Genomic DNA, 27,363 nt, shown 5'->3' with positions numbered 1-27,363 from the left:
TCCCTGGGGTGAATGAGTGAGACTCAGCTTCCCTGAATAGAGGTGCCTGGGGAGAGCGGCCGTGGGTCAGGTGGGGAAGGGGGGCTTGGGACAAGGTCAGTAAACGACTTTCAAAGAGGTACGCTCGCTGGAAGGCTTCTAAACACACTGCTAGGTCCACTTGCCAGTTCTGCCCTCGGGCATCCCTTCCAAAGGGGCAAAGTCCTAACTATCAGCACAAGCCGGCTGCCCCGACCAGGGTGGGGGCCCAGCCCCGGCAAGCTGTCTTCAGCATTCATTATTGAGGCAATTTTCTCCCCCAGCTGGCCCCGTCCGCACCCCGGCACACAACAGAAAGTCTCCTGCCCCGATGTTTTATTCATTGTCTTGAATTTGGAAACAGGCTCTCTGATCAATAGCGGTGGCTGCTGAGTCCCGTGCGCCGGCGGGACCTCCTCCGGGCAGAGGCCCCGGGCCTCTTGGCGGCTTCCGAGGAGGGCTCCGGGACCGCTGCTGCTAAGGCAGCGGATACTGCTGGCAACAGACATTCGTCTTTAAAGCTGGCGACACGTCCTGGCCTTTCAAAGAACTGAAAGTTCTGGGGGGCCGGGGTGGGGAGGCAGCCCCCTCCTGAAGGCCCGCGCGCCGGTGGGACGCGAGGCCGGCGGCGCCCGCTGCTGCTCGTCAGCGCCCCCAGGCCGGCTCACTGGTACTGCAGGTAGTTTTTGAGAGACTGAGGCAGAGGCAGGGCGCCGATGTCCCGCAGGCGCTGGCGGCCCAGGGCCGAGCGGATGGTCCTCCGGCACAGGTCCATGAGCGGCAGGGGCTCGGCTGCAACGACAGCGAAGAGGTCAGAGTCTCGCAGCGGCCTTCCTCAGCCCTCCTCCCCGCCCGTCCGCCCTCTGAGCCAGCTTCCAGGGCCCAGGGCTGCCCTGACAAGCCCTCTAGGGGTCCGTTAGCTGAAGGCTTACAAGGGTGTTTTTCAAAGCGTGGGATGCAACTGATTAGACTAAAAAATGGTGACATCCATGCAGTGGGTGACCAGCAATTAAAAAAAAAAAAAAAAAGGAAGGGAGGGAGGGAGGGAGGGATTGGAGAGCAATGTCCACAGCAAGGGTAAATATTGTCCCGTGAAAGTCGTGTCTTTGATGTAGGTGTCTAGTGTATCTTAATGTAAAAAATACTTTCTCCCTACAGGTCTTGCTAGAATGAAAGTGGCCTAGGGGTCTCTAAAGGCAGCTTCCTCTTAGAAACAGGGTAAGTTAGGGAGGCTGTTAAATGTCTGAATTCTCTACACCTTCATTTGGGGGCCAGCAGCAGAGGGATGCATTTCCTTCTAATACTCAGTTCTGGAAACATTCATAAATTAAAATCCATGGAACCTCTGGACATAGGACCAAGCCTAACAGAGTTCATTGCAGACACACTTAATAAAAGCTCCAATTCTCTTCCAGGCCCTCTGGACCCAGGACCGGAGGCATCCCTGGAAGTGGAGAAAGACAAGTGGTCTTGGGGTTTAAACAGGTGAATAATTGGAATAGAGGGTAGATATGTATGTAATAATTACTACATGCACAAGACATTCACCCAGCAGTTTCTGTATGGAAGGATTGTTTGAAAGCTTCAAAGAGGGGATACATGAATGGGATTTTGAAGGGTGAATAGGAGTTTTATGTGATGTGAGTTACGAAAGGTATTCTAGGAAAACAGGCACAGAGGCATAAAACAGGACAGACTGCGAGGTCTGGAGGGAGAGGACCTCCAGCGCTGGTCAGCTGGATCAGGAATGAAGATGACGGTGGTCACATGTTGTCTCAACAGCCTGTACAGGCTTAGCCTCCTCAAGCCTACAGGAACATACTGGAGGCCTAGAGCTGCATCTCAACACTTCTTTTTGGTAGCAGAACAAGGAATATTTTAAAAGCTTTCTATAATGTGCTAAGATACAATAAAACTGTAAATGGTAAGTACTAAGACAGAGTTGTGATAGGAATAATATCACAAGGGATGGGAAGGTGGTCAAGAATGCGTTTTACAGGATTTTCATTTACTAGAGCTGTGAAGTTACATAAGGAGAGACATTAAAATGAAAGCTGGACTTGGCTGGTGCGTTGGAAGCCCTGCCCAAGAACGTATCCAGCTCTTCCCCTCAGGCGAGACCATGCGTGGTGAGTCTGCATGAAATGTTAGTGGTTTTAAGCACTTTCACCTCTGTATCCTCTTTTGATCCTCATACAAACCCTCTCAGTTGGCCAAGGAAGCCCGGGCATCCCTTCTTTTCAGGCCCAGAAGGCAGATCACTCACCCCCAAGTCACATGGTCACATGAATAGGCCAGTACCTGACACCCTCCTCAAGGCATCCCCACCTCTCCTCTAGCAACACTCCTGCACCCAGCTCCCTGCTCCCTGCCCTCCAAGTGCCTCTGATCCAAGCTTTGCGCTTCCCCCAGTCATGCCTCCGAAAACCCCTTGCCCTCCCCGACCCAACCCAAACCCTCCCATCTTTGACATCTCCATGGAAGCTGACCTCCCCACTGCAAGTTGCCATGATCCTTTAGTTCCCACAGCACCAATTCTTGCTGCGGTACCACTGGACGTTGGGGAGAAGGAAAACCAGTAGTCCTTATTTAATGAGCAACTGTTATTTACCTGCCAGGCACTGTGAAGGATGAAACACAACTGCAGCTACTCTTTACTGAAGGCTTATTATGTGGCCGGGCCCTGGCTAAGCTCTTTATTTCTATCAACTCATGTGAATGCATGTATCGAACTCCTATCACAACAACCTCTTGGGGTAGGAACTATTATTATTATCCCCGTTTTAAGGAGGAGAAAATTGAAACACAGAGAGGGTAAATCACTTGCCCAAGGACACACAGTGGGTCAGTGGCAAAGCCAGGAGTTGAACCCAGGCAGCTGAAAGCTGGAACCTGTCTTACATCTTAGCCACATTTACTGAGCATCTCTCCTGTCCTCTTTGCTCTTCGAGGCTTATCTCATTTAGATGTGACCATGCCTATTTTAGAGAAAAGAAAATTGAAGCTCAGAGAAGTGAAGAGGTTTGTTCAGAATCACACAGCCCCAAAGCCTGTATTTGGAGCTGCATGCTGCCAGCCTTAAACACCATGCACTCATACAATGTTGTTTTAAGGTGAGAAGTGAAAGAGGGTCACCCGTCTCCTAGGTTCACAGTCCACACACACAGGCTCTTACTCTCTGGCCCTGACCACTTTCCAGCTCACTGCTGACCCCTCTTCTGCCATGAGGTCTGCACCCACCTAAACAGGCTGCCCCAAAACTAAGAAGCCTTTTCTGCTCTCACGCCCACCCATTCCAGGATAGGCTCTGGCCAGCAGACAAGCAGCTCCTTCTCTGATGGGAGATGGGCTTGCATTTTATATCAGGAAAAATTTTGAGCTGTTAAAGTTTGATAATCCTTGCCAAAGCTTAAAAGCTTTCTTAAACACTTTAATACTCTAGGCACATACTAGGTCCTCAATGCCCCAAATGCATGGCCTTATCAGCAAACTCAGCTCCCTGTGTGTTACCTGCCTAATTAGGAGCTGAACAGAGGGACAGGCTGCCTTTTATCTTCCTTCACTCCGCAGTCATTGAAATCAATCCAGAGCCCAAATTCCAAAGGAAGAGAGAAAAGAAGGGCTAGAGTTCAGACCATGTCTTTAGATTTCAATGTGAAGTAGCGATCATCTCTCCTAATTTTTGATGACCACACGGCAATCCCACAGTGCACAGAGAAAGCCCTCGGTGCTGCTGTGGAATATCCAGAGCTCTGAGGATGCCCAGTGTTGGCTGGGGCCATCCCTCCAACTCCTCCTTCTCACTCCCCTTTGCTTTGGAACTTCTTAGAACTGTCAGATGTCAAGGTTTAGAAATGACCACCCAGGTGGGAAGAGAAAGAATTTTCCAGCATGGGAGCCATTCTCAGAAATGTTTTCTGACTAAAGACAAAATTAAAATGGATCATTTGCACAAGTGAATATCCAAATGGCCAATAAATACATGAAAGTGTGCTCAACTTCCTGATCATCAGGGATATACAAATTAACACTATGATGTGACTCTGTGAGATGGCAACAAGTATGGCTAAAATGAAAATGAGACAATAGCAAGTGTTGGTGAGGATGTGGAGCAACTGGAACTCTCAGGATGCTGCAGGTAGGTGGGTAGACTGGCACACCCACTTGGGGAAACTGGGCCATCTCCTAAAGCTGAACCCCTATGGCCCGCAGTTTTACTTCCAGGTGTACACATGTTCACCAAAATGCACATACACAAATGCTCATGGAGGAACTCAATTGCAAACAACAACTTTACTGTCTACCAACAGTGGGCTATCTAAATAAATTGTGTATATTCACAGAGTAAAATACTAATCCACCATGAAAATGAAGGGTCCACAATTACATGCAAAAATATGGGTGAATCACTTAAACATAATTTTGAATGAAAGAAAAATACATTTTGTGTGACTTCATCTGTATCAAGTTCAAACACACAGGGGGGTGAAGTTAGGGCAGTGGTGACACCGAGGGAGCAGTGGTTGGAAGGGGGCACAAGGCAGCTCCTTGGGTACTGGTATAGTTCTGCTCTTTGATTTGATTTCTGCCTATACCAGTGTGTTCATTTTGGAAAAATTACCAAGCTTACTCACCTGAGATGTGTACACTTTCTGTGTATATGTCAAAAACAAATTTACATTAAAAAATTAGTCACTGACTGAGTCAGTGGGCTGGCTTGGAATCCCAGCTCCTGCTCCCAACCACCAGTGGGCCAGACAGCTGGTCATCTTCCTGGAGCCCTATTTTTCTCATCTGTGAAATGGGGATAGCGATGCCTCCATCATGCACTGTGACGGGGGTATGACATAACATGCCCTGCTCCTTAAGGGCATTCTCTTATTTCAGGCCATCAGCCCAAGAGGTACCTTTAAAAATAGTAATAATTTACTTATTGTGGTTCTAAAAATGCCTCAGTACATCATACTGATGGTCATTAATACTGTGCTTTGGTTGAAGATTTATTGGAGCCAGGGTTGGAAGTCTGGTTCTGTGCTAAAGATATCATTTAGCACACACACACAAGGTGAGCATTTCCAAAGTTGTCCAGTGACCTGCATTTTCCATGATTCTCCATCACTAACCCCCCGCATGACCCCAAGTAAGCCACAGAACTTCCCAGGACTCTGTTTAGCTGTCTGTAAAATGGGGGAGTTAGCTATCTGGTCATGATGATCTATGACTGTGATGAAAACAAGTAGAGATCTTGGCACAGGACTGGTAGCTTCATCTGTTTCCCTGGGCCCCTCAAAGTATTCTCTGCCCGCAGTGGGGAGATGCTAAGACATGAATCACCACCCTACCTCCATCCCTGCATTTATATTTTGAAAAAAGATCAACACGGTCAGGAGGTGAAATTCTTCTGCAACACTTTTAGACAATGATCAGCAGATGGAGGAAGGTTTGAGTGACAGCCCTGAAATCTGGACTTTAGTAGACCAGGACCCCATTCGTCTGTTTTCAGGAAAAGAAATGAGAAGACACACATATGGGAAAGCACACACTCTCTGTGTCAGACACAGCACTAATCATTTATCCACAGCCTATGGCTTTGGTTTCTGAAGATGGAATTGCCTGATTGCCTCTAGGCCTCTCCTCATGCGGTTCCTTCAGCTAGAACACCCTTCCCTGCACTGCCTGCCAGGAGCCTGCCTCCTCTTTCAGGACCCAAATCAAGTGTTACCTCCTTCTTAGTGACTTGGCTCCTCTGCCCTGTGGGTCTACACCTGGCAGGTGTCAATCCACTTAGTAAATTACACAAATGAACAAATGTATCATTACCTGCTCACTTCTAAAATACAGCATCCCTGTACCTGTTGGCCCTGTCATGGCCAATGGAGACCCCAGCTCCCATCTAGAAAGCATTTAGAATCTGCAGTTTTCTCTTAGCGAGCTTCACCATTTCCCCAGCAAAAAGGGTGGTGATGACAGCTGGGACACAAGCAGCATCTTCAGATCAACTCTGTGCCAATAAGCACAGATGGTGCCCAGAGCCCAGGTGTGGCCCTCATGTTTCCCTGGGATAGAGAGTGATCCAGTCACTTCACATGCTCAGGAGCGCTGCACAGCAAAAACAGTCCTAAATAATGCATGGCCTTCCCTAGCAACGCTGCTGGGCAAGGACATGGGAAACCTCTGAAGGGGAAAACCCAGAACAGGGTGTGCTGGAAAATGCCACCTGAACTGTGTGGGGCTGAACCCCTCCCCCCAGCGTCTCCATGAAATGACAGAAGAGATGTGCATGTGTGGTGTATGAAGGACCTGAGAACAGTGCTGCAAAGCAAGAAAGGCAGTCAGCAGGATAGACACCGGGGTGAATTCCAGACAGGCTGAAAGCAGGTGGGATAGGAGGGTGGAGATATCAAGCAGAGAACAGGTAGCCCTACGTGCCTGGGGTGAACACTTCTCTCACCAAAGGGGCCTGAAGAAATCCCAAGCTCAGGCAGCAAAGGGCAGGCTGGGCATGGAGCAAACATCAGGATAATCCCTTAAAGAACTATAATGCCAACACCTGGGGCAATTACGCTGCCCTCTCTGCCCCCGCTGAAGCCTGGGCTGCTCTCTGAATGAGGTGGGCAGCCTTGAGAGGCCCCGGGTCAGTGCTGAGTTCAGTGGAGAAGCTGAATGCAGCATGAGTGAGACCTTCACCACCACAGAGGTGGCCACGTTGGATATCAGGATTGGGAAGACACTGAAGTGCTAGAAGGTCTGGATGCCCACCAGCTCCTTGACCCAGTGCTCAAGAGGAGAGTGCGTCCAGCAAAATATTTTCACCCAAAGATTTCATGCTACTCCCCCCAAAAAGGGAAGTTACACTGCTGCAGATCGAACAGCAGCTACATTTTCAAATGTATTCAGTGAAAGAAGATCCTCTACTCATCCAGTCTGAAAGTTACTCAAGGAGGTACTCCAACAAAATGAAAAACGAATGCAGAAAAAGGCGAGAGTAAATGGAACTCAGAAGTGAAGGAAGGTAAAATGAATGATAAGAAGATCCATTAGCTCTTGATGCTTGGAAAAGCCTCCTTGCAGTGGCCTTTGTTTCTCTAAAGTACCATCCCCCCACAATGCTCTGTGCCTCTTTAGCTCTGACCCCAGACTCCGGCTTCTCCCTCCACACTGAAGTCTCCCATTGTGCCCACTGGAATGGCTGCTCCACACACAGAAAACTGCACCTCAACTTCTCTGAGAGCTCCCTCCGCCTCCCACCTTAATGGAACCGCACATTATCCCCCAGGACACCACTGCCCTTCTACCTTCTCTGGGGCTGTTTGTGCTCTCAGGGCTGTGGCTTCCAAGCTTGAGGCACATGCCAGGCAGGCTTCCTGGGGAAGGTAGTGCTGGACTCCTTCTCCCTTTTGCCACATACAAAGCACCTTCATCTGCTTGTGAGAAATCCCAGCTCCTCTGTGACTCACACCACTCGGCTTAGTCCTATGCCTCTCCCTCCTGCTCTTACCTACTGACCTCTGGCCCCTGGTTGTCAGGGCTCTGGCCTCCCAGGTCCTCTCTCCACCCACACCTGCCCTGGCCACCATGACAGAATCCTCCACAGGCACAGCCCCCTCACCACTTGGGCTCCTGGTTTTAGACTGCTTCATCCTCAGGACACCCTCCTTCCCCACTGGGCCATGCCATGGATGTCAGCATCACCCCCAAATGCCCATCTAGTAGTACCTTAATCACTGATCATCAGATCAGCCACCCCCACTGTGACCATAGTTCCCGTCACAGAAACCTTTAGACTTCAGAGCCCTCTCTGTTCAATCCATCGGCATTGCTTTTCTTCACACCACCCCTTCACCCAGCTGAACAATTCACTATCCCCAGAGACAAAGGGCATGGGCGCAGGCAGGCAGGACAGGTTGGTCGGTGAGTGGCTAGGGGCACAGGGTTGGGGACTGGACAAAGAAGTGGGAACAGCAGCATCTTGAGTTCAGGTTATCTCTGTTCAGTTCCATTTTAGGGCCACACAGCTGAGTAGAAAGTGGCTGAGGAGCTGGCAGCTCTGGGTTCCAGTCAGCCTCAGCCACCAGCTGGGAGAGTGGCCTGCCTTTCTTCTCAGGGCCTCAAAGTCTATCAGTGTGGCAAGTGGCTTGGCAAGAAGGCTTAGGGTCCTTTCCATCAGCTGACTCTTGGCAGAACAGAAATCACATTTAATCCTGGCAGGGGAGGGATTTTGACTAGACCCAATCAGATTAGGTTAAAATGCCCATGAAAAAATAAATGGAAAAGCCAGTGATGCCTGCAAGATAAATGTTAGGTGAACTTGGAAGACCCAGGGCTGTGGCTCCCAAGTTTGTGGCACAAGCCAGGTGGGCCTCCTGGGGGTGGTGGTCCTGAATCAGGCCCAGAGGGGTTGGCTGGATATAACGCTGCTGCTCAGAGGCCATATTCAGCTTTACCAAGTGAGGCTTAATTCTAGCCACAGGCTCACATTAGCATTTTCAAAATAACAAGATACCTGAAGCCCTCTTCAGAGGGCCTTCTGTCCATGGGCATTCTCTGCTCTGCTGGCCAAGATCTCAACAGGGCTGGAGCTGCCTGTTGGCTCGCTTTGCTGCTGCACCCTGGCCCTGCCAAAGCCAGGTGGGTGTTAGCTATTGCCCTCTCCCAGCTGTGAGGAAAAATGAATGGTTCCAGGTAGGCATCGGGGACTCAAGCCTTCCTGGGGATTTGTGGCCTCAGCCCCTGTTGGGCCTCCTGGGTTTCTAAGTAGATGCAGTCTGGTGAGACCTGTATGTCTGGGTTGGGGGGAAGGGTGGAGAGATAGGAAGAAGATCTCATCACTTGCCCAGCCTCTGAGAGCCCAGGCTGGGCTGTGGGGAGCTGCATTACAGAGGAACCCTAGCTCAGCTTCCACCAAGGCCAAGGCCAAGGCCAAGGCCAAGGCCAGTCTCTTTCAGCAGCAAACTTGTGATATCTTTCACTGGCCTGTTCTGCAGATGAGGAAACCAAAGCATGACGAACATCACTGTTTTAATTAAAGGCTTCTCAAAGAGGGTTTGGAGGGAAATAAAAATTCCAACATCATTTCGTGGACTCTGAGGATCAAGTCTTGTCCACCTGGTGCCCATCACACATACTTGGGTTCATCATACTTCTACTTACAAACCTGCTTGCAGGACCTGAGCAGGGAGCTGGGCACACAGAGCTCCTGGGGCTACAGACAGGACAAGGAGATCCAACTCAATGGCACTATGAGGGATCTGTGCTTAGAGGAGTTGTCAGGGGAGCTGTGAGAGCCAGGAACAGGGGCACCTAGCCCAGCCTGGGGGGTGCCCGAGTGGCTTCCTGGAGGAGGCTGCAGCTAAGGGAGTTTTAGAGGATGAATAAACTTAGTTCTACTGTGGGGTGAGAAGGATGCTTGTTGGCTCCAAAAGCCTCTCTAGGGTGTATTCAAAGAAATCTCTCTTGTGTAACATGGGGAAAGCTCATAGTTTTTTCAGACGACACTTTGAAGAACCAATAATCAATGGTTGGGGGAAATCTAGTCTATTAAAAAAACAAGTCAGTGCCTTCATCTCATCGGGCACCGAGGCTGTGCCCTGGATATACTAGCCAAGTGCTGTGTGTGCCCAGGAGGGTCGAAGGCTGAATTCACACCATGCGACATCCTGTGTACCCCTTTTCAAATGCTAACATTTCTGAAAAGGCACGTGTCCCCTTCCATTTGCATATCCCTGAATTCTGACCAGAATGACCAATATTCCTGAAGCCTGACACCCTTTTATTCTAGAGGGGAAACTGCAATGACTCTATGCACCTCAGTTCAACGTGTGCTAAGTGCTTCCTGTTGCTCAAATTAGGGATGTTGTCACACCAACCTGCGCCCTGGCTCCAGTCTGGGACCCTAGTGAGCTAGCTATCGGAGTGTGGTCTGTGGGCCAGCAGCTTTGGCCTGGCCTGGGAACCAGTTGGAAACGCAGGATCTGGGGCCCCACCCAGACCAACTGCATCAGAACCAGCACCCTAATGAGATGCCCGGTGATCCCAGTACATCTGCTCTGTGGGGCTGCTTGCACCCTGCGGCTACACCAGGCACCTCCCGGTCCTCCTCATTCTGTGCTTCTCCAATGGGATCCCCGTTCCAGGGACCATTCCCCAGGTTCCTAAGTGCGACCTTCAGACACAACATCATGCCCCTCCTCTGCCCTCCAAACCCACCCCACCCTTACGCCCCTCTGTGTCCGCCTCTTAAACATCTGTTTTGTATCTTCATGGCTGGCTGGCTGATCACCTCCTGACTACACCAGGAAAAGCAGCCCCACGAGGGTCTCCCTGCCTCCCTCCGCCCCCGCCCCCCATCCAGCACAGCTCGCACCCTCTACCGGGAAGCCTCCTCCCACCCTTCAGAGGCCTTTGCGTGGTTCTCATCATTACGGGGATAGAGGGGGCTGTGGAACAACCGCAGCTGGAAATATCCCATCGTGTTCTGGTGTCATCATCTAATTTTCGGTGCAGGAAATGCGGTCTCCCTGCCCCTGGCCTACGACAAGTCCCTGAGCGCCCCGAGGTGCTGTGGAATCCCTTCAAGTTGCTGGCGTTGCCTTCACCCCTGGAGACTTCGGGCTCCCACAGGCAGGGGACTGGCTCTTGTCCTTGCCGCCAGCCCTTGCGGCTCTGCTTTGGGCATCACGGGCTCGGTCTGGGAGAGGGGAGGCAGCTCCGGAGAGTCTTCATCTCTACAGAGGCAAGTGCAGTTGAAGATCCCTCCAGCAAGGCCCCAGCAGCCAGGCAGGATTAGAGACACTGCGCCACTTCCTCAGTCTGGGGGAAGGATGCTCCTGACTCAGCTGAAAATTTCCCCAGAAAATCCGACTGTTCTCAGTTTGGAACCCAGCCTGCTGAGCTGCCCGATGGCTGGACGAAGACAGCCCCTGGTCACACGGACAGGGTGATCCTCAGGGAGGGGGCCTCGAGCTGGTGTGCGCCCTGCACCCCGGATCTTCCCAACACCCCGGGACACTTTCTCTGCCACGGCAGCCGTGAGAACAGCCTGGCTCTCGTACAGATGCTGAAGGAAGCACATCAGATATGGGGAGACGGGAGGGGAGCAGAACAGCCCTTCAAACACAGGCGGTGCTTGTCCCACCCAGTGCAGGGTGGGGCCCTCAAGGATGGGACGTCCCCTTCTAAATAAGAAGAATAAGGGGTGTGGGGCCACAGGACTTGCCTACCAGACAGCAAGACTCGCTCAGAGCTGCAGCAATGAACACAGTGTGGTATTGGCGCAGGAATAGGCAAACTAGAAAATTCTAGAACAACCGAAACTGGACAAGGCACTGCTTAGACACATCTGTATGTGGACAACCTATAAGGAAAACAAGCAAAGGAAAAGGACACACAACATTCAGAGGAGGGGTTGTCCTGAGACAGGGTGGGGGTCGGCAGGGACGAACAGGGAGGGGCACAGAGGTGTCTGATTGTCTTTGTCTGGGCCTTGGGTTGGAGGCAGGGTGGAGTCATGGTGGCAATAAATTATAAAGAAGGAAAGACACAAATAAGCAAATTAGAAGGAAAGGGGCTATGCATGGGACTGATGGTGAGACTATATTACAACTAAGGGTTACGTTTAGTCCGATTCTGTGTATCAGAGGTTCAGTTAAAAAGAAAGAGAGCAAAAGTGACTGAGAAAAGTTATGGGTTGGTCTCAATCTGGCTCAAACAAGAGTTTGGTCAGAAGATGAATCCAAGTCAAATTCTCGTTAATAAATAGTAATCGTGTCACTCTTGCCTGAGAGCTTAGCGCTGCTCGGGAGAAGCATCGCTGGGCCGGAGAAACAGCCGGGCCGGGGGGGGGGGGGGGGGGAGACCTGGAGCGAGTTCTGGCTGCCTCCTGGGCAGAGGCGCCGAACGCCTGCCTCCTGGGGAATGTGTGAGGGCGAGCGAGGGGCAGCGGCCAGGTACCCAGCTTGATCTTGGCACAGGTGGGCGATCAATACATGGCAACTATTATTTCAGAGCAGTTAGTCCTTTAGGACAAAGTGGAAACAGAGGCAGCTGGTGTAGAGCTGAGGACAGGACACCCCACGTAGGACGCCTCTGTGTCGAGAACCACAGATAACTCAGACCAGAGGCCTGAGAGGGGCAGAGGAGAAGGTGAGTCGGGGAGCCGGGGTCCGAATCCAGTTCTGTGGGGTCCCAGCTCCAGCCCTGTCCATCGGCCACTGCTACTTTTCAGAATGCTCCTTTCAAGCTTTTCATCAGAAGCAGGAGCACAAGGAAACCCACAAGTGTTGACATATTTTCAAGGTCTACCAAGGTCCACTGGGCTCTTTGGCTGGATTTTTGGCAGTAATAACAAGTTATAATGGGCATAGTCACAGCAAGGACTTACACAGCACATCCCGTGTCACGAGGTGTTCCAAGCACTTCATCTGTCTTATTTACTGTACTTCTCACTACGATCCAATGAGGTAGCTACTGATACAAATGCCGATTTACAGCCAAAGTTAAGAGGTAAAAATGAAATTGGAACTTGGGCAGTTTAGGATGCACCCTTTGTTGCCAAACTTTCCTGGGGAGGCAGGGTGACAGTCACTGCAGAGGAAACCTTTCCCAGCCCTATCGATTCTGTCACTCAGTCCCAGCGTCCCCTGTCCCTGCCCCTCAGCCCTGCTCCACATGCTGGTGCTGGCTCATCTCTGCACTGAAGGTGCCTGAATGGACTGGACAAACAAAGCCCTGCCATGGGCTCGCAGGTAAGCTGTGAGGTGGTCAAGAGGAAGGACCTTGCCTAGTGGGGAACAGTTACTACTGGGTCGTCCAATCCACCTGGTCCTTTCTGGGATCTGGCCTGAAGAATGTGGAGAGAAGGAAGCTGATGATGGGGTCTTCTCCCCATCCAGGCCCAACCACCAGGATCACCGCCCTTAGGCCTCACGGCAGAAGCAGCCCTGGCTGTGCTCTTTGCACCCATCGGGGCTGGCTGGCACCCATCGGGGCTGACTGGCGCAGCCAACTCCTGTTTTCTAGCAAACAGCCAAGGTCAGGCACACTTCCTTCCACTTGGGAACCGTCACCACTTTAGCCTCTTGCTAAACAGCATAAGCCCCCGGGGTTTAATATGAAGGCTTTCTAATGGATTTATTGTGTTTATTTGACCTTTCCAAGTGTGAGCTCAGCAACAGGCCCAGAGGAGGATGGTGGAAGCTTGTTTTTCTTAAGTTAAGCAAAACTGATGAGTAAACTGAATTCTTGGATGGAGTCTGCCTGGTTTTCTCACCATAGTAGCTTCAGTCAGAAAGAGCCAGTCAGGCTCCAGAGGAGCCTGTGTTTACGGGGTCGCTGTGGAAGAGGAAGAGTGTGCCCACTAAGTGGCAAGTGAGGAGGTCTGCAAATACACATTCTCAGCGTGGAAGGAGCCACGACACAGAGTAATAGCTTGGAAATTTGGAGACTACTGCTCTAGTTCTAAATCAAGTTTCAAGGCAAATGATTTCTTGCTTTAGGAAACTTTTAAAAGTGATTGATCAGTGCATGAATGGAAATCCCTTCTGGTAATCACAAATATGTTTGGATTTTAGACCAGAGGCTGCAAACTTTGATGCCTAGGGGCTAGGCAGGCAACCTAAGTGACTAGCAAGGAGCAGGTGTAAGCAGTGGGCAAGGGGAGAGGGTGGAGCCTGTGGACACCACAGTACACACACAGAAGGGGCCACCACCGGCTCCAGCCTCAGCTCCAAGCAGGAATGTGGGCCCAGTGTTACAGATTTCTTGCTCTTTCAAAAAAGGGGCCAGCAATCAAGAGTTTTATGTGATATTTGGGCTATTTTAATTTAGTATGGCCAAACAAAATATTTCTAGGCCCAGACACAGCCTCGAGCTGACACTGTCACTTGTATTGCGGCGTGAAGCTCATCTACCACCTTTATAGCAGGTAGGTACCTGGAACCCTGTTTGGGGACAGCCCATCCTCAGAAGCTTCCAGAAGCTCTGATCCACCCACAGAGATGACTCCACTGGATCCAGGCACCTGCTCACCATTCTCTGTGCTGTTGCCAACTCTAGCTATAACATCCATAACTATGTGCAAAAAACAGAACTTCACGAAAACCCATTCTCTCTGTGAGGTCTCTCAGTGGGATTCTGAGCATCCAGATTGGGAAGATCTCACACTGTCTTGCTTTTAAACTAAATGTGTGAGAACAACAACTTATATTTACAAAACATGTTGTCTTTTCCGAGGACCTTCACAAACATCCTATTTGCAGTGAGAGAATCATTCCACAAACACACTCATGGATGTATGAGGCCTTAACGAACCTCTATTTACTAGGGGGGATCACTCAGGAAGCTGAGAGAGCTGCTGGTTTCAATTACGTGCAAACTGGAGCACTCCGCTTTTTGGTGCGTCGGACTCAGCTCGTGTGGCAATCTCCCTCAAGCCCACGCCGCCTTCCTGCCTCATCAGTCCAATCTAGGGACCTCAAATAACCAAGTGCTACATCGGTGCTCAGAATTGTTGACATGTCATCTGCCTTAATCCTCACTACAACCCCATGAGAGAGGTGCTACAGAGTCATGGCTCCTTATCCAAAACCCTGGGGCAGGACTGTTTCAGAATTCAGAGAGTTCCAGAGCTTAGCAATTTGATTACATATGCTGAACTTATTGCATAACATCCCAGTGGCCCGAGGCAGCGCCTGCAATCAAACACATTAATATTTCTATAGTGAAACTATGAATATTCACACCAAGTGAAATAAGAAATTACTATAAATAGCCTTACAACAGTTCAGGTTAAGTCTGGCTGCCAAATGAGTTTGGCTCAAACTTAGGAATAAAGTTTTGGTTTTCAGAACATAGTCCTACACGAGAATCTTCATTTTACAGATAAATGAGGCTCTGGCAGGCTAAGTGACTCGCCCAGCTAGGGTAATCCTGGAGATGGGCTTCAAGCCAGAACTCTGTCTTTAGTGCCATGTCTATAACCACCTTGTTATATGGGGAAAGAACACAGATTTCTGGGGGAAACAGCTGAATGTTCTAATCCCTGCTCTGCCACTTAGGAGCTGTGGGATCTGAGCAAATCTTCACCCCTGCAGCGCTCAGCGTCTATGGAGGTCGTTAGAACTCTTCTAAAATATCCCAGCTCTCACCCTCCCGACACGGGTTCAGCTTACCCTTCCCCACTCACTTGAAGTCAGGTATGGCCATAAGACTTACTTTGGCCAATGAAATGTCAGTGGAAGTGGAACTGGAAGTTTTAGGAGCCAGTATGTGCATTACTGCCTTTTCCATTAGTGACCATTAGGGACTGGTCCTTCTGCCCTGGACCTGAAATGGGGGCACAAACCTGGCACAATAGAGCCTTCTGCTGACCAGCCATAGGCTGCAGCAAGGGCAAAAACAGACCTTGGTTTGAAGTCAGTGACATTGGGGCTTGTCCATTATTGCAGCAAGACCTGGCCCATCCTGACTGATACAGGCCCTTTCTCTAGAAAATAATGTGTGTGGCCACTGAATGTAATACATGTAAAGCTCTAAGACAGTGCCTGGCAACAGGCATTAGTTAATTCCCTCTCCCACTCTCAGCCAGAATTACCGGCTGTAGGGAATGGGGTTAATAGTTAAGTTGTTCTGTTTCATGGCTCATTGACCCATGCGGTATTAGTGGAAAGGATTTTCCAAACATTCACAAAAATGTGCATGTTTACTTATGCAGTCAGTCATTCATGTCCCTCATCTCACTCCGGTTTTGATGAAGAGGCTGGGGAAAGGTGGTGGGAGGTTGGGGACAGAATCCCAAACCTGAGGACTCCAGGTTCCTGATGGACATGAAAGCCTGGTTCAAATATCCCCAAGGGCGGGCCTGCAAAAGACCACTGTGTCAGGAAGAGACCAGGAGAGCCTGCGGAAAGCTGCTGAGCACAGAGGAGGCGCCATTTCCCGGGAGGGCTGCCAGGCGGGGGCTGCTCAGGCAGACAGATGGAGGGAATGAGACTTCGGGAGATTCTTGGAGATGAAAATATTCAGTTGCCACAGAACTTGCATTAAGACCCCATTTAGCAACACTGATTAGGGAGCTATAAATAGCACCTGGGCTCTCACAGGCCATAAAACACAGTTCCCTGCACGGCTCCCAGCCTACAGCCTGCCCTGCTTAATCGGGGCTCCAAATAAAATACCTGGAAGGCCCTTGTTGTCATAGTGACCCGTTGCTGGGACAGGGATGAGGCTGAGGCTGGACACAGGGCAAAGGTGGGGAGGAGGAAGCTGAGGAGGAGAGAAAAAAGAGCAAGGGAAGGATCACTGATCAAGGTTACCGTGAAGTCTGGAATCACAGAAAGAGGTTGGTGGATATATCAGCAGCCTGCAGCCTGTAGTAGATGCAAAAAACGGCAACCTCACCACCTCCCTTTCCAACCAGTGGCTGACAATGAGAGCCACTGAGGCAAGGAAGTGGGCCTGGCTGGCCTTGGGTAGATAGGAGAGGCAGAAGACCTGAGTTTGAGTCCTGGCTCAGTCACTGAACAGCTAGGAGACCTTGGTGGGCTCCCCACCTTCTCTGGGCCTCTGGTCTTTCCCACTGTAAAAGGAGGGGCTGAATGGGAAGGTCTCTAAGCTCTTCATGCACAGCTGGGGCTCTACAACTGGACTCCCACCACTGCCAAGAAGAACGGAGAAGCCCTCCACGTGCTGAGTCACCTCCGAGACATATAAAGTGAGGACAGCAAGGTGCACGCCCGGGAGCGAGGGGAATGCTGTTGTGGGTGTGTTTGTGGAAAACATCTTAGAAGAAAACACAAGGGTCTGACAGCATCTGTTGTCTCTGGGGAGCGTGGTGGGAACAGAGGTGGGCAGCAGATTTGTCACTGTCATGTTTTAATTAAGCCTCATGAATGTATTTAATATCAATACAATCTAAATTGAAAAAATGCTGGACTTCAAAAGGCCCAGGTTTTAATGAATGAATAAATGACCCATTAGACCAGCGGGTCACCTTGCATGAACTGGTCTCTTCGCTGAGGACTCTGCCTCATGTGCTCCTTGAACTTCCTGCAGCCTCCTAGGCTTGGCTATGAGTTTTAAAGCCTCGGAGCCTTTGCACATGCTGCACTCACCCCTGAAATGCCTTTCTCAGCCTTTTCCATCTAATAACATCTTTAAATTAAACTCCAATATCCCTGCTTTTGGCAACACTTTCCTGATGCCACGACTGCTCCAAACACCTGTTACTCTCTCCATTGCACTTCTACCTCACTTCCTATGGCCCTTTATTAATGCTTATCTCACCAAGTGATCATTATTTGTGTGGCTACCCTAATAAACTAGGAGCAATTTGAGGTAGGGCCCAGGTGTGACTCTAGGGTGTCCACCAGGTCCTTGCACACAGTGCTGCTGGGTACAACGTTCTGCATCCCCGAGAGATCACACACACACACACAGAGCATCCATTACAGATGATCCCCTTGCAGTTTATCTGCTGAAAATCAAGTCTCTGTTCTCAGACCTCCTGCTCCCTCAGCCTTATTTGAATAAGCAGGGAAAATTAATTTTTAGCTTTAGCCTGAGCTAAATATTATTAGGAGGGGCTGCACCCAGCAAAGCACGCAGTGAGGGGCCTGCCCCACTGTGGATAATTGATTTTGTGGATTACTCACCACAAAGGCATCTGAGCCCTCACTTTGGCTGCCTTCCTGCCTGCTAGCTCAGGAATCCCATGGTAATGAGGCACCCACAGGAAGGGGCTGCTGGGCTGAGGGTCTTGGCTCTGCAATTTAACTGGTTGTGGGACTTTGGCCAGACCCTGACCCTTGCTGGTCCCCATCCACAGCATGAGGGGCTTGGACCAGGGTCTCTAAGGCCCTGCCTGTTTGGACAATCTATCTGGAACTTTAAATATCAGCCCAAGCAGGGCAGAACAGTGAGAGAAGTCCACTCTAGATAAATAAATAAAATCTCAGGTCAGGGACCAGAGGAGGGAAGGTAAGGAGGTCCTAGAAGTTAGTTATAGGATGGTATTTACATGTAAGACACACTCCCATGGGTAAATCCAGAAACCTAAGGAATATCTATCTCTCTTCTTCCAGGTCTCTGAACTGAAGTCACTATTGAAGTGTGTCTTCAGCCAGATTGACCCAGTAGATGGCAGTGTTGGGAGGACAGGACACAGATTATACCCAATCCCCTCTCTCTGCTACCGAATGAACCTTCCAGAGCCAATGAAGTGATGCTATCATAAGGATAGCCTTGTTATCACCTGGATTTATCCGAAAGACCTATCATTTATAAACTTTCATTCTATTAACCCTTATGTTAGCTACTAATGGGTTTCTGATGGTTTCCCTTCCAGCATCCTTTGCCTCCTTTTTTAGTAAAAACATTTTCTAATTCCCTTGGGGAGTGTGTTTGCTCCAGGGGCTTTGCCCCGTCTCAACTCCAGGGGTGGAGCCTGTGACTGGGGCTGAGCCAATCAGCAGATTCCAATCCAGTGGCCGCAGTGATGGGCTCAGGGGCGGGTATGTGACCTAAGCGGGGCCAATCAGAATACATTCTAGGACTTGTGCTAGATGAAGCTGGTACAAGCATGCTGGCTCCTGCTGGATAAAAAGGGAAGGGTAGCCCCAGGGATTCCCACAGTTATTTTGGGGACCTGAGAAAAAAGACCCCAGGGATCCGCATCCAGAACGTGTGTGTATCAAAGGGGCCTTATGTGTGATCTCTGTGGGATGGGCGATCTAGGGATCAGACTTTATGTAGATTTGTCATTTCATGTAGGTTGAGAGTAGGGGAACCTAAAGCTCCATAAGATACCCCTTAGGCACCACTAGACCCAAAGGAAGAAAAACCTGAGAAACAGAGAGAGAGAAATCAGACCCTGGCAAAAGTGTTTGAACCCTGGATATAGATTTACCCCAAGACTAGTTTGTGATAAAAGCCCATACATTCCCTTTATTAACTTAGGCAGTTTGCGTAAGACTTCCTGTTTCTTACAAGAGGATACAACTAACAAACCACCTCCACTTGGGTTCTTGAAGTAGGGTCAGAAGCAGTTCCTGTAGGAGACACCCTGGTGTGTGGGAGTTCAATGCAACCTAAGAGTGACAACAAAGAGTCCGGGGATGTTCAGGTTAGAAGGGATCGCCAGAAATGCCAGTCCATGCAGGTGCTGCACAAGCAAGGATCTGCCGCTCACTCAGAGAGCTGCAGTGCCTGGCTCAGTGGCAACCTAGGATTCTTACTTCCAGCATGGAGTCCCTCCCAGGGCCCCACAGCAGTTGTCGGGTTAGGCCAGCGTTTCTCTTTCAAATCTCTCTCCCTTGCTAGGCAGACGCTCTGCCACCAGGTGGCGATGTGGAGTCACCACATGCGGTGTGTGATCAAGGTAAGTGGCCGTGGTGGATTCACTTTTAAGAAAATGTATCTTTATTCATCTTAAAAGATAACATATAAAACTATGATTAATCGGGGTTATATACACTGTCTGTTTCCTAATTATTTGCCTCTTTTTAACCCTGCCTATGAGGGAGTGGATGCAGCCCTGCCGTGTATCAGCTGTATGTCTTTGGCAAGTCACTTCTCTATGAGCTCAACTTATCCACCTGTACCAATGGATTCACTGTTACTCTATAGAGGGCTGTTGTGAAGGAGAATGCCGCAGGTGCATCCTCAGGGGCCAGCACATAGTAGGTGTACAATGCATCTCAGGTGAAGAAAAGAATGTGGTACCTAGTGAAATGCTTGGCATAGTATAGCAAGTGCTCAATAAATGACACTTATTACCAGAGGCAAAAGGGAAGCAGGTCTACATCTGAAATGATAGGCCATGGGCAGTAAGAAAGCGGGTTTTGTAGGGGATGTGGGAACTCACTGGGAGGCCAGAAATCACAGTGCATCGGTGGCTGCCCACTTGCTGCCAACATTCCCTTCCCACCAAGTACCCCAGCTCTGAAACCCCTCTAGAATCCTCTCTGCCTTGTAAGTTCTGCAGGAGAATTTCCCTTCCCCTTCCTCTGTGACCTCCCTGGCCTCACCTGTGACCAGGGGGCTAGGTGGTCCCTGAAAGCACGGTCCTGAAGATTCTCTGGGAACTGGGTCTTCTTATTTAACACTGTTTCACGACTGACTTTCCAGGCTCAGGGCCTCATTCTCTACATCTGTAAAAGCTGCCCCTGGCTTGGATAGTGCCCACATCCCGTCCAGAGGTGGGATCCTGGGAAAAGCCCTCCCCCTTGGGCTGTCAGGCCTCCCCAGGGGCACAGAATTCCCTTAACTTCAAACCTCCTCAATTCTAACGGAACAAATTATGTGACGCTTTATTTTTCCCAGCTTGAATGGGCAGAGCTAGCACCTCATAAAGTGACAGGGAAAATATTTGGCTGGTTTCGTACACTGGGGCCACAAAGGCTCACTTGTGATGGGCGGCCCTGCCCAGATCTGGGCAGCGAGGTCTGCAGACACCAATGCCCGCCTGACACGGGCCAGCTGTGAGCAGCCCACGAGGCCCAGGAGCCTCTCAGCCCCACCAGGCCACTCCTCCTACACACTTCCAGAACCCGGGCTGCCAAAAACAACCCTGATCATCGGCCCTGCAGAGGGGATCCTCGGGGGCATGCCTGGGAGGCCCTCAAAGAAGCTTCCCTGGACTGGTCAGCCGCAGCCACCCAGGAGATGTCTGTAGTGTATCCAGGTCACAGTCTGGCCCCAGCAGGCTCCCCTCAAGGAATCCACCCACAAACTTCCTTGGGGCCAGACTCAAGTGCTTTCCAGCCTCCCTGCCTTTGCTCCTGCTGTTCCCCCTGCCTGGAACAACACCGCTCCCATCTTCTCCATCGAGCCCATTCCTACCCCTTCCCAGCCCTGCACAAGGTCCTCCTCGGTCCAGTCCCTCTGTAATTCTGCACTCACAGGGACCACACCTTCCCATGGGCTGGCTGCACTCACTGCCTGTATCCCTCACTAGATAATTAATCACACCCTTCTTGGGGTGCTTTTTTTATTTAATGCTGGGATTATTTATTTCACTGACACCTCATTTATTTGGAACTTCATGAAAGAGCTTTTTCAACATTAGTGAATTTTTCTTATAAATTATCCTTTTAAGTATAACCTACTTTTAGTTTGATCTTTTTGGGTGGAAATTTTTCTAAAATGCATTATGCCCTTATCTTTTTTTTTAATATAATTTTTTCCAGTTTTATTGATACACAACTGACATATAATACCGCCCTCATCTTAAACCAATCACCCTAAACATAAATGGAATTCATGTTTGAAGACTCAGAATTAGAAGAAAACAAATGCCGCTTTTGGTACTGACTTTGTTCTGCTGGGCTCCTGTGGTGGGGGCCGTGTGCCCCTTTGCAGAATGGCCCCAGACTGATGTACCTTAAGAGCTCTGGCTTACTGTCGCTGCTCTGTGCCCCTCCGCGTGGGTGAGTGTCCCTGCTTCGGGGCCGCGGTTGGTGTGCTTGCCTCTGGCCTCTCCTACCCTCCACTCTCCTTTGCTATTTCTATTCGGCAAAAGCAGTGGGAGGAAGTTGACCAAGCCGATATAAACTCAAGCAGAGTGTAGATGAACAGCAAATAGTGTCTGAGATCTTTCCTAAACTTCAAAACAGAATTTGGGACCCTTTCAAGGCCCTAAGTGAGTCTTTTCATTCATTCTCAGAGTTGGGGTTCTGTGGAGCTGGGAGTACCGAATAAGTTCCTATGCGGATATGTTCGTGGGGTGATGAGTAGGCTGTAAAAGAATTCACAGTAAATTCTTTTTTAAGGCCTGGGAATAGGGGGTGCTGAATAAAGAGCAGGCTGGGCATGGTGACTACACAGCCAGTCGGGATCCAGGGACAGCGGGATCCAGGAGCCCCATGGAGCCCAGGTGGGAGGCGGAGGCAGAGGTGTAGCCGCTTACCCACAGTGGGGGGGCCTGGCTGCCCCGAGGCTTGATGAGTCCTGCCAGGCAGTGTCCTCCTCCCTGGCAACGCGTTCCTCAGGAAGCCACTTTGATCATGAGGCATCTCAAAGGTGCCACTTGGCACCTGGCCTCGGGCACTGTTAATGAGTTTGTAATCTCTCTCACCTGCCAAATCAGCCTTACTCAAAATTCTTATAGACACAAAGCTTTACTTCCTGCTGGCTTCCTTTCACCTTTGTGAGCCCTCATCTGTCTCCCCAGCCTGTTTCCTGCCATGCTCCATGTGTGCTACCTGCTATTTCAGTCGCTAAACTCTACCAGACTCCTTCTCACCTCAGGCCTTTGCGCATGCTGTTCCTTCTGCCTGGAATAACTTTTTCTTCATTCCTGCCCCACAACAGACACCCTGCTAGGTAATTTCTCCTCTGAGCTTAGAGATTCCCTAGATTTGCCTTCTCTGACTTCTAAGGAGACCAGACCCCCTTCACGCACTCTCCCAGCACCCTCTGCCTCCCCAGTGTGCCACCCAGCACCATGGTGACCACAGCATAATTTCTGTAATTGGTTGTAACATGTCTCCCTGCTGAGTGATACGCTCCATGGGGTGGAGTCCCTGGCTGCCTTGTTCACTGCCTTATCTTTAGCACCTAGCACAGGGCCTGGCACATAATACATGGTCAGTAAAAACTTACTCAGTGAATCAATCAGTGCACCCTCCACTCCGACTCTAGCCATGGTGAGTTGCTCCCAGGCCCCAAGCCCTCTCATCACTCTGATTTCTTGCTTTTTCTGCCTGGATACATCTTTCTTGCCTAAGTACTTTCTGCTTTTTGATGAAGGAATGCATGGATCATTCAAACAAACAAGCCATTAGAATTTTGGATGATTTATATAGAAATCAGGACTGCACAACTGGGAAGGCACTGAGCATGTGGCTGGAGAAGCATTCACAGAGGAAAGCCCTTGAGTGGGAGTGCTGCCTGCAACAAAGCTCATTGAGTTTATAAGCATCCCTCGGAAATGCTTTCGGGAAATCCTGAAAAGTCTTGGGTGAGCGAGGGCTGGTGAGTGGAAATGAATAGTGCAGAACCTATTGTGATTAATTTAAGATGGCCATGCATCCTCAACATGTCTCATACTCACTGAGCTTTCTGTCATTCAGCTTAAGGGAAGGGAAAATATACATTAGGAGAGAAGAACCGAGGTGTGCGTCATTTCTGGAATGTCATGCAGGCAATAATCAGAGCTATTGGGCAGTGATTGCTTCTATGTGCTAGCACCATGCAGCACAGTTTATATCCATTACACTATTTAATCCTCAGGAGAACTTTGACAGGTGGGAGTTATTTCCATTTTACAGATCAGAAGGTGGAGGCTCAGAGAATTTGACTAACCCAGCCAAGGTTACAGGAGGAGCTGTGGCAGAGCTGGGCTTTACCTCTGGCAGCTGGACCACAAAGTCTCTGCCCAGCTGCAGGACGAGGTGCTGGGCAGAGGTCCTCCAAGCTCAAGGTGAAATGCCACCAAGGTTTCAGCCTCTGGTCCTGTCAGGCCTGGAGTCTTCAGTTGGGCCTTGCCCAGCCTCCCAGCCTGGGCATCTGCAGTGGTCAGCTTGCTGAGGTGTGGCAGTCTCCAAGGGGACAGCAGTTGGGCTTTAAGGTCCCCCACCCTTCTCCACAGGGACCTCCTGCACTGCCGGCCTTGGAAGGTTTGGACAGCATGGTTTGGGGTCAGTGCCATTCACCCATGACAGCTCCTACCTGTCCTGTACCTGCAGAGTTGCAGGTGTCACGAGAAGCCAGTCCTCTGCCTCCCTGAAGCTACAGTCCCTGCATGGTCACTATGGATCGCCACTAGAGGAGCACCCACTTGGCTTGGGCCCTGAAGAGGGGGCTCTGACTATGTCACAGGACTCCCTGTGGGCTTATGCAATAAGCCTTCCCCAGAGAGCTGCTGCACGGTTAGCTCTCTGGGTATGGAGGGAACACTTGCCTTCTCTCTCAGGACTCCAGGCCCACGCCCAGGGCGGCCAAGTCCTGGGACCCAAGGTGCCCAGTCTGCAGGTTCTACTCCCCTCACACCCCTCCTCACCCTTGGCCTCACCTGTTCAGGCCATCGTGACACGTTATTCTGAACGCACGGAGGGCTTCACTCTCCACCGCTGAGCAGATGAGCCTTTATTTACCCTCTGTGCGAGTCAGCTAGGGCTGCCTTTTCAAAGTGCCGCGGGCTGGGTGGCCTAAGCAACAGAAATGTGTTGTCTCACAGTTCTGGAGGCTGGAAGTCTAAGGCCAAGGTGTCAGCAGGGTTGGTTCCTCAGATACTGCGAAAGAGAACCTGTTCCACCTCTGCCCTCGCTCTGGATGGTCGCGGGCGGTCCCCAGCTGTCCTCAGCTAGAGACACCACACTGCCCTCTGCCTTCGCTCGGCGTTCTCCCGGCGTCCGTGTTTCTGCTCCCAAAGTTCCCCTTTTTATTAGGACACTAGTCATATTAGCCCATTCTAATGGGCTAATTATTATATCAACCCATTAACTTACTATATTTTATTGCATCTTGTTTCCAAATAAGGTTATATTCTGAGGTACTGGAGGTTAGGGCTTCAACATACGCATTTCAGGGGGGACACACTTCGCCCCATAATACCCTGTTTACTTTATGCGAGGAAAGACGAGGACTACTTGGGGAGAAAGGAGACGCGGCCCAGCAGGTGACTGCTGTGTAGCTCGGTTGGCAGGACCCCCAAAGCCACCCCTGGAGGGCCGGGAAATAAAGAGTGAGCTGTGTGCAGAGGCGGCCCAGGGAGGCGGAGCCGTGGCAGCCACGGGGAGGCCACGCAGCCGCGTGGCCGACAGAACCACGGCCACAGACGGTGGTTCCGGGGCCTGGGCAGGGCCAGTCAGGACAACACCGGCACTAATGGTTGTGCAGGGACAATGGTCCGACAGAGGGGCGCCTCAGAAGGCAACACGGGCTATGCAGGGCTTCGGCTAAGGCGGCCTCAGCACCAGCCCATCTGATGCCACGGTCTCTTGTTCTTAATTAACTCTGAGTTCACAATAAAATACCTTCCCAAGAAGACTAACAACCAAGCTCACTCAATATAAATCCCCCCCTAAGGAAGGGTGCCCCAGTCCTGAGGTTCTGGAAGGCATTAGCCAAGGCTCTGGTCCCCTCCCCCTTTCCAGGGCCCCAAAGTTGCAAATACACATGTTATTTCAGTTAACCAGAGAAACCATTTCTGGAAAATCCATTGGCATTTGGTATCAGCAATCTCAAAAACACTGCATATTCCTTGGCCCATTATTTTACCCCGAACAGCTCACCACGCTGAGGTAAGAAAAAAAGACAGCAGGCATAAGCAAAAGCATTCGCGGCAATGCTATTTATAAAGGGAAAAATCGGAAACAGCCTAAATGTACAAAATAGAGGAGGGTCAATTAGATTATGACAAAACCAAATGGTGACGCATTATTTAGTCGTTAAAAATTGTACTATGCCACCAATGCCACCACTACTTATAAATGTTCTGGAAGTGCTGGCCAAACAATTAGAGAGGAGAAAAAAGGCAAAATTGCCATTATCTGCAGACGATATGCTTGCATACCTAGGACACCCAAGAGAATCAAAGGAGAACCTACCAGAGAAATAAAAATGCACCGAAGCAGAAAATTACTGGCAGCCAAAAACAAGCAGCTTCCCTCCGGACAAATAACAAGTTAGGAAATACAATGGAAGAGAGAATTCCTCCCATAATAACAGCAAAAAAGATGAAATACCTAGCAATAAACATGACAAGATATCTGTAAAACTTGTAAGAGTAAAAATTTAAATCACACTAAAGGGCAGAACAGAAAACTTGAATAATGGAAAGACATTTAATGCTTGGACAGACATACTCAAAACTCAAAAATGTCAATTACCCTCTAAAATAATCTATAAATGCAGTGTGATCGCAAAGTACCAACAGGGTTGGGAGCACCTTACTAAGATGATTAACTAAAGTTTACCTGGGAAAGTACACACAAAAGAAAAACTGGAAAAATACTAAAATAAAGAGTAATGAGGCAGGACCAGTCCTATTGGCTATTAGAACAGATTTTTAGTCACAGCATGACAGTAATTAAAACCATTTGGTACCAGTGAAGGTCTAGACGGATCAAAGGAATGCGGCATTTCTCCAAGAATCTGCAAATACCTGCCACCTGATAAGATAATGGCCTGGTGCAGAAGACAGGGCATAGATTCGAGAGCAGACGGATCTGGGCTGCCTTCCCAGCCTGTGTGGTCCTCGGTGCCTGTTTCAACTTCATGTGACTCCTGTGCGAATTAAATAAGGTCCCAAATATAGTGGATACTCATTAGAAGGTCACTATTACCAATAATGTTATTATTTTTTATTTTTAAATGATTGTAACTATTGATTATTACTATACTTCCACCCAATCAGAGGCCGGCTGGCCTTCTGTCCTGTGGCACCAGCTGCATCCCAGCTCTCCATCTGGTCCCTCCCAAACATAACTGCCTATAGATCTCTGGGCTCGCCCCTCTTCATTTAATAGAGGGGAGGCTAGTCTCCTCCATGGGAGATAAGCAGAAAGTCCAAGTGTAGAGCCTTAGGAACTATTCCCAAGAAAGGATCAAAAGTGGGAAATGCGTGCCTTTGGAGAGAAACATGGGCAGCCTCAGCAACATGGTCTCTGTTGTTCGAAAGCCGGGGACAGAATTATTGAGGCCCTTCCCATTCTCGGGGTGAGTCAGAGCAGGGATAATGGTGAAGACGGAGACATAAGCATGGTGGGTCCACGGGCCAGCGAAGGCCTGGCCTGACTTCAGGGCTGGCCTGTGTTAGGGCGGAGACGTTAGCCACATGGGGGTTGGAAGCTGATGAGGGAGAGCCCCCGTGCAGACCGAGTGGACCGGCCTGGTTCCAGCCTCTAGCGCAGGTGGTCATGAAGGGATGGAACAAAAAGAAACGGTGTTCCAGGGTGATGAATCTGGAAGCCACACACCAAAGACACCAGGCTGGGGACAGGGGACGCAGAGGCAGGAAGGTGAGCCAGGATGCTGATCAGCTGAGAGGGAAGAAGATGGGACTGTTCCAACCTTGGGCCACTCCAGGCACAAGACTCTGGACTACAAATTTTTCAAGGGCCTTAAACAATGTGTGAGACTTGAGGTGAATTTATTGGTTCAAAAACTACTGGATAAAAGTTGCAAAACTGATACATGTTTAATTATCTACCCAAAATAAAAGAGCATTATGTCAGGAAGTCAATTGCAACTTAACAAAACTCAGCTCTCAGTTAGACCTGCATTGTCTTTAATGCAGGATGCTGTATGTAAGTTTGTGTAAGCAGCACAAGCCAAAAAGAGATAATGCAGAGTATGGAATTAGAAACCGAAATTGCCTCCATACTCCAGGAAATTTGGCATAGTCAA

The 27,363-nt window shown here is 49.9% G+C and overlaps 1 protein-coding gene across 1 annotated transcript in view; it reads right to left on the bottom strand.

The window, feature by feature from the left end:
- Nucleotides 1-248: 248 nt before the first annotated feature.
- SPSB4 (splA/ryanodine receptor domain and SOCS box containing 4) overlaps nt 249-27,363 on the bottom strand; it is a 53,654-nt gene continuing 26,539 nt past the window's right edge. Inside the window, exon 2 of the mRNA XM_016209840.2 lies at nt 249-810. Coding sequence (XP_016065326.2) covers nt 683-810 — 128 coding nt within the window. The 3' untranslated portion in view covers nt 249-682. The remainder of the gene's footprint in view (nt 811-27,363) is intronic.

The sequence above is a fragment of the Miniopterus natalensis genome, chromosome 15 (genome assembly GCF_054644295.1).
Source record: "Miniopterus natalensis isolate mMinNat1 chromosome 15, mMinNat1.hap1, whole genome shotgun sequence".
In the NCBI taxonomy this organism is placed as follows: Eukaryota; Metazoa; Chordata; class Mammalia; order Chiroptera; family Miniopteridae; genus Miniopterus; species Miniopterus natalensis.
The sequence above is the reverse complement of the archived record's forward strand: the minus strand, read 5'-3'. Positions and strand labels throughout refer to the sequence as shown.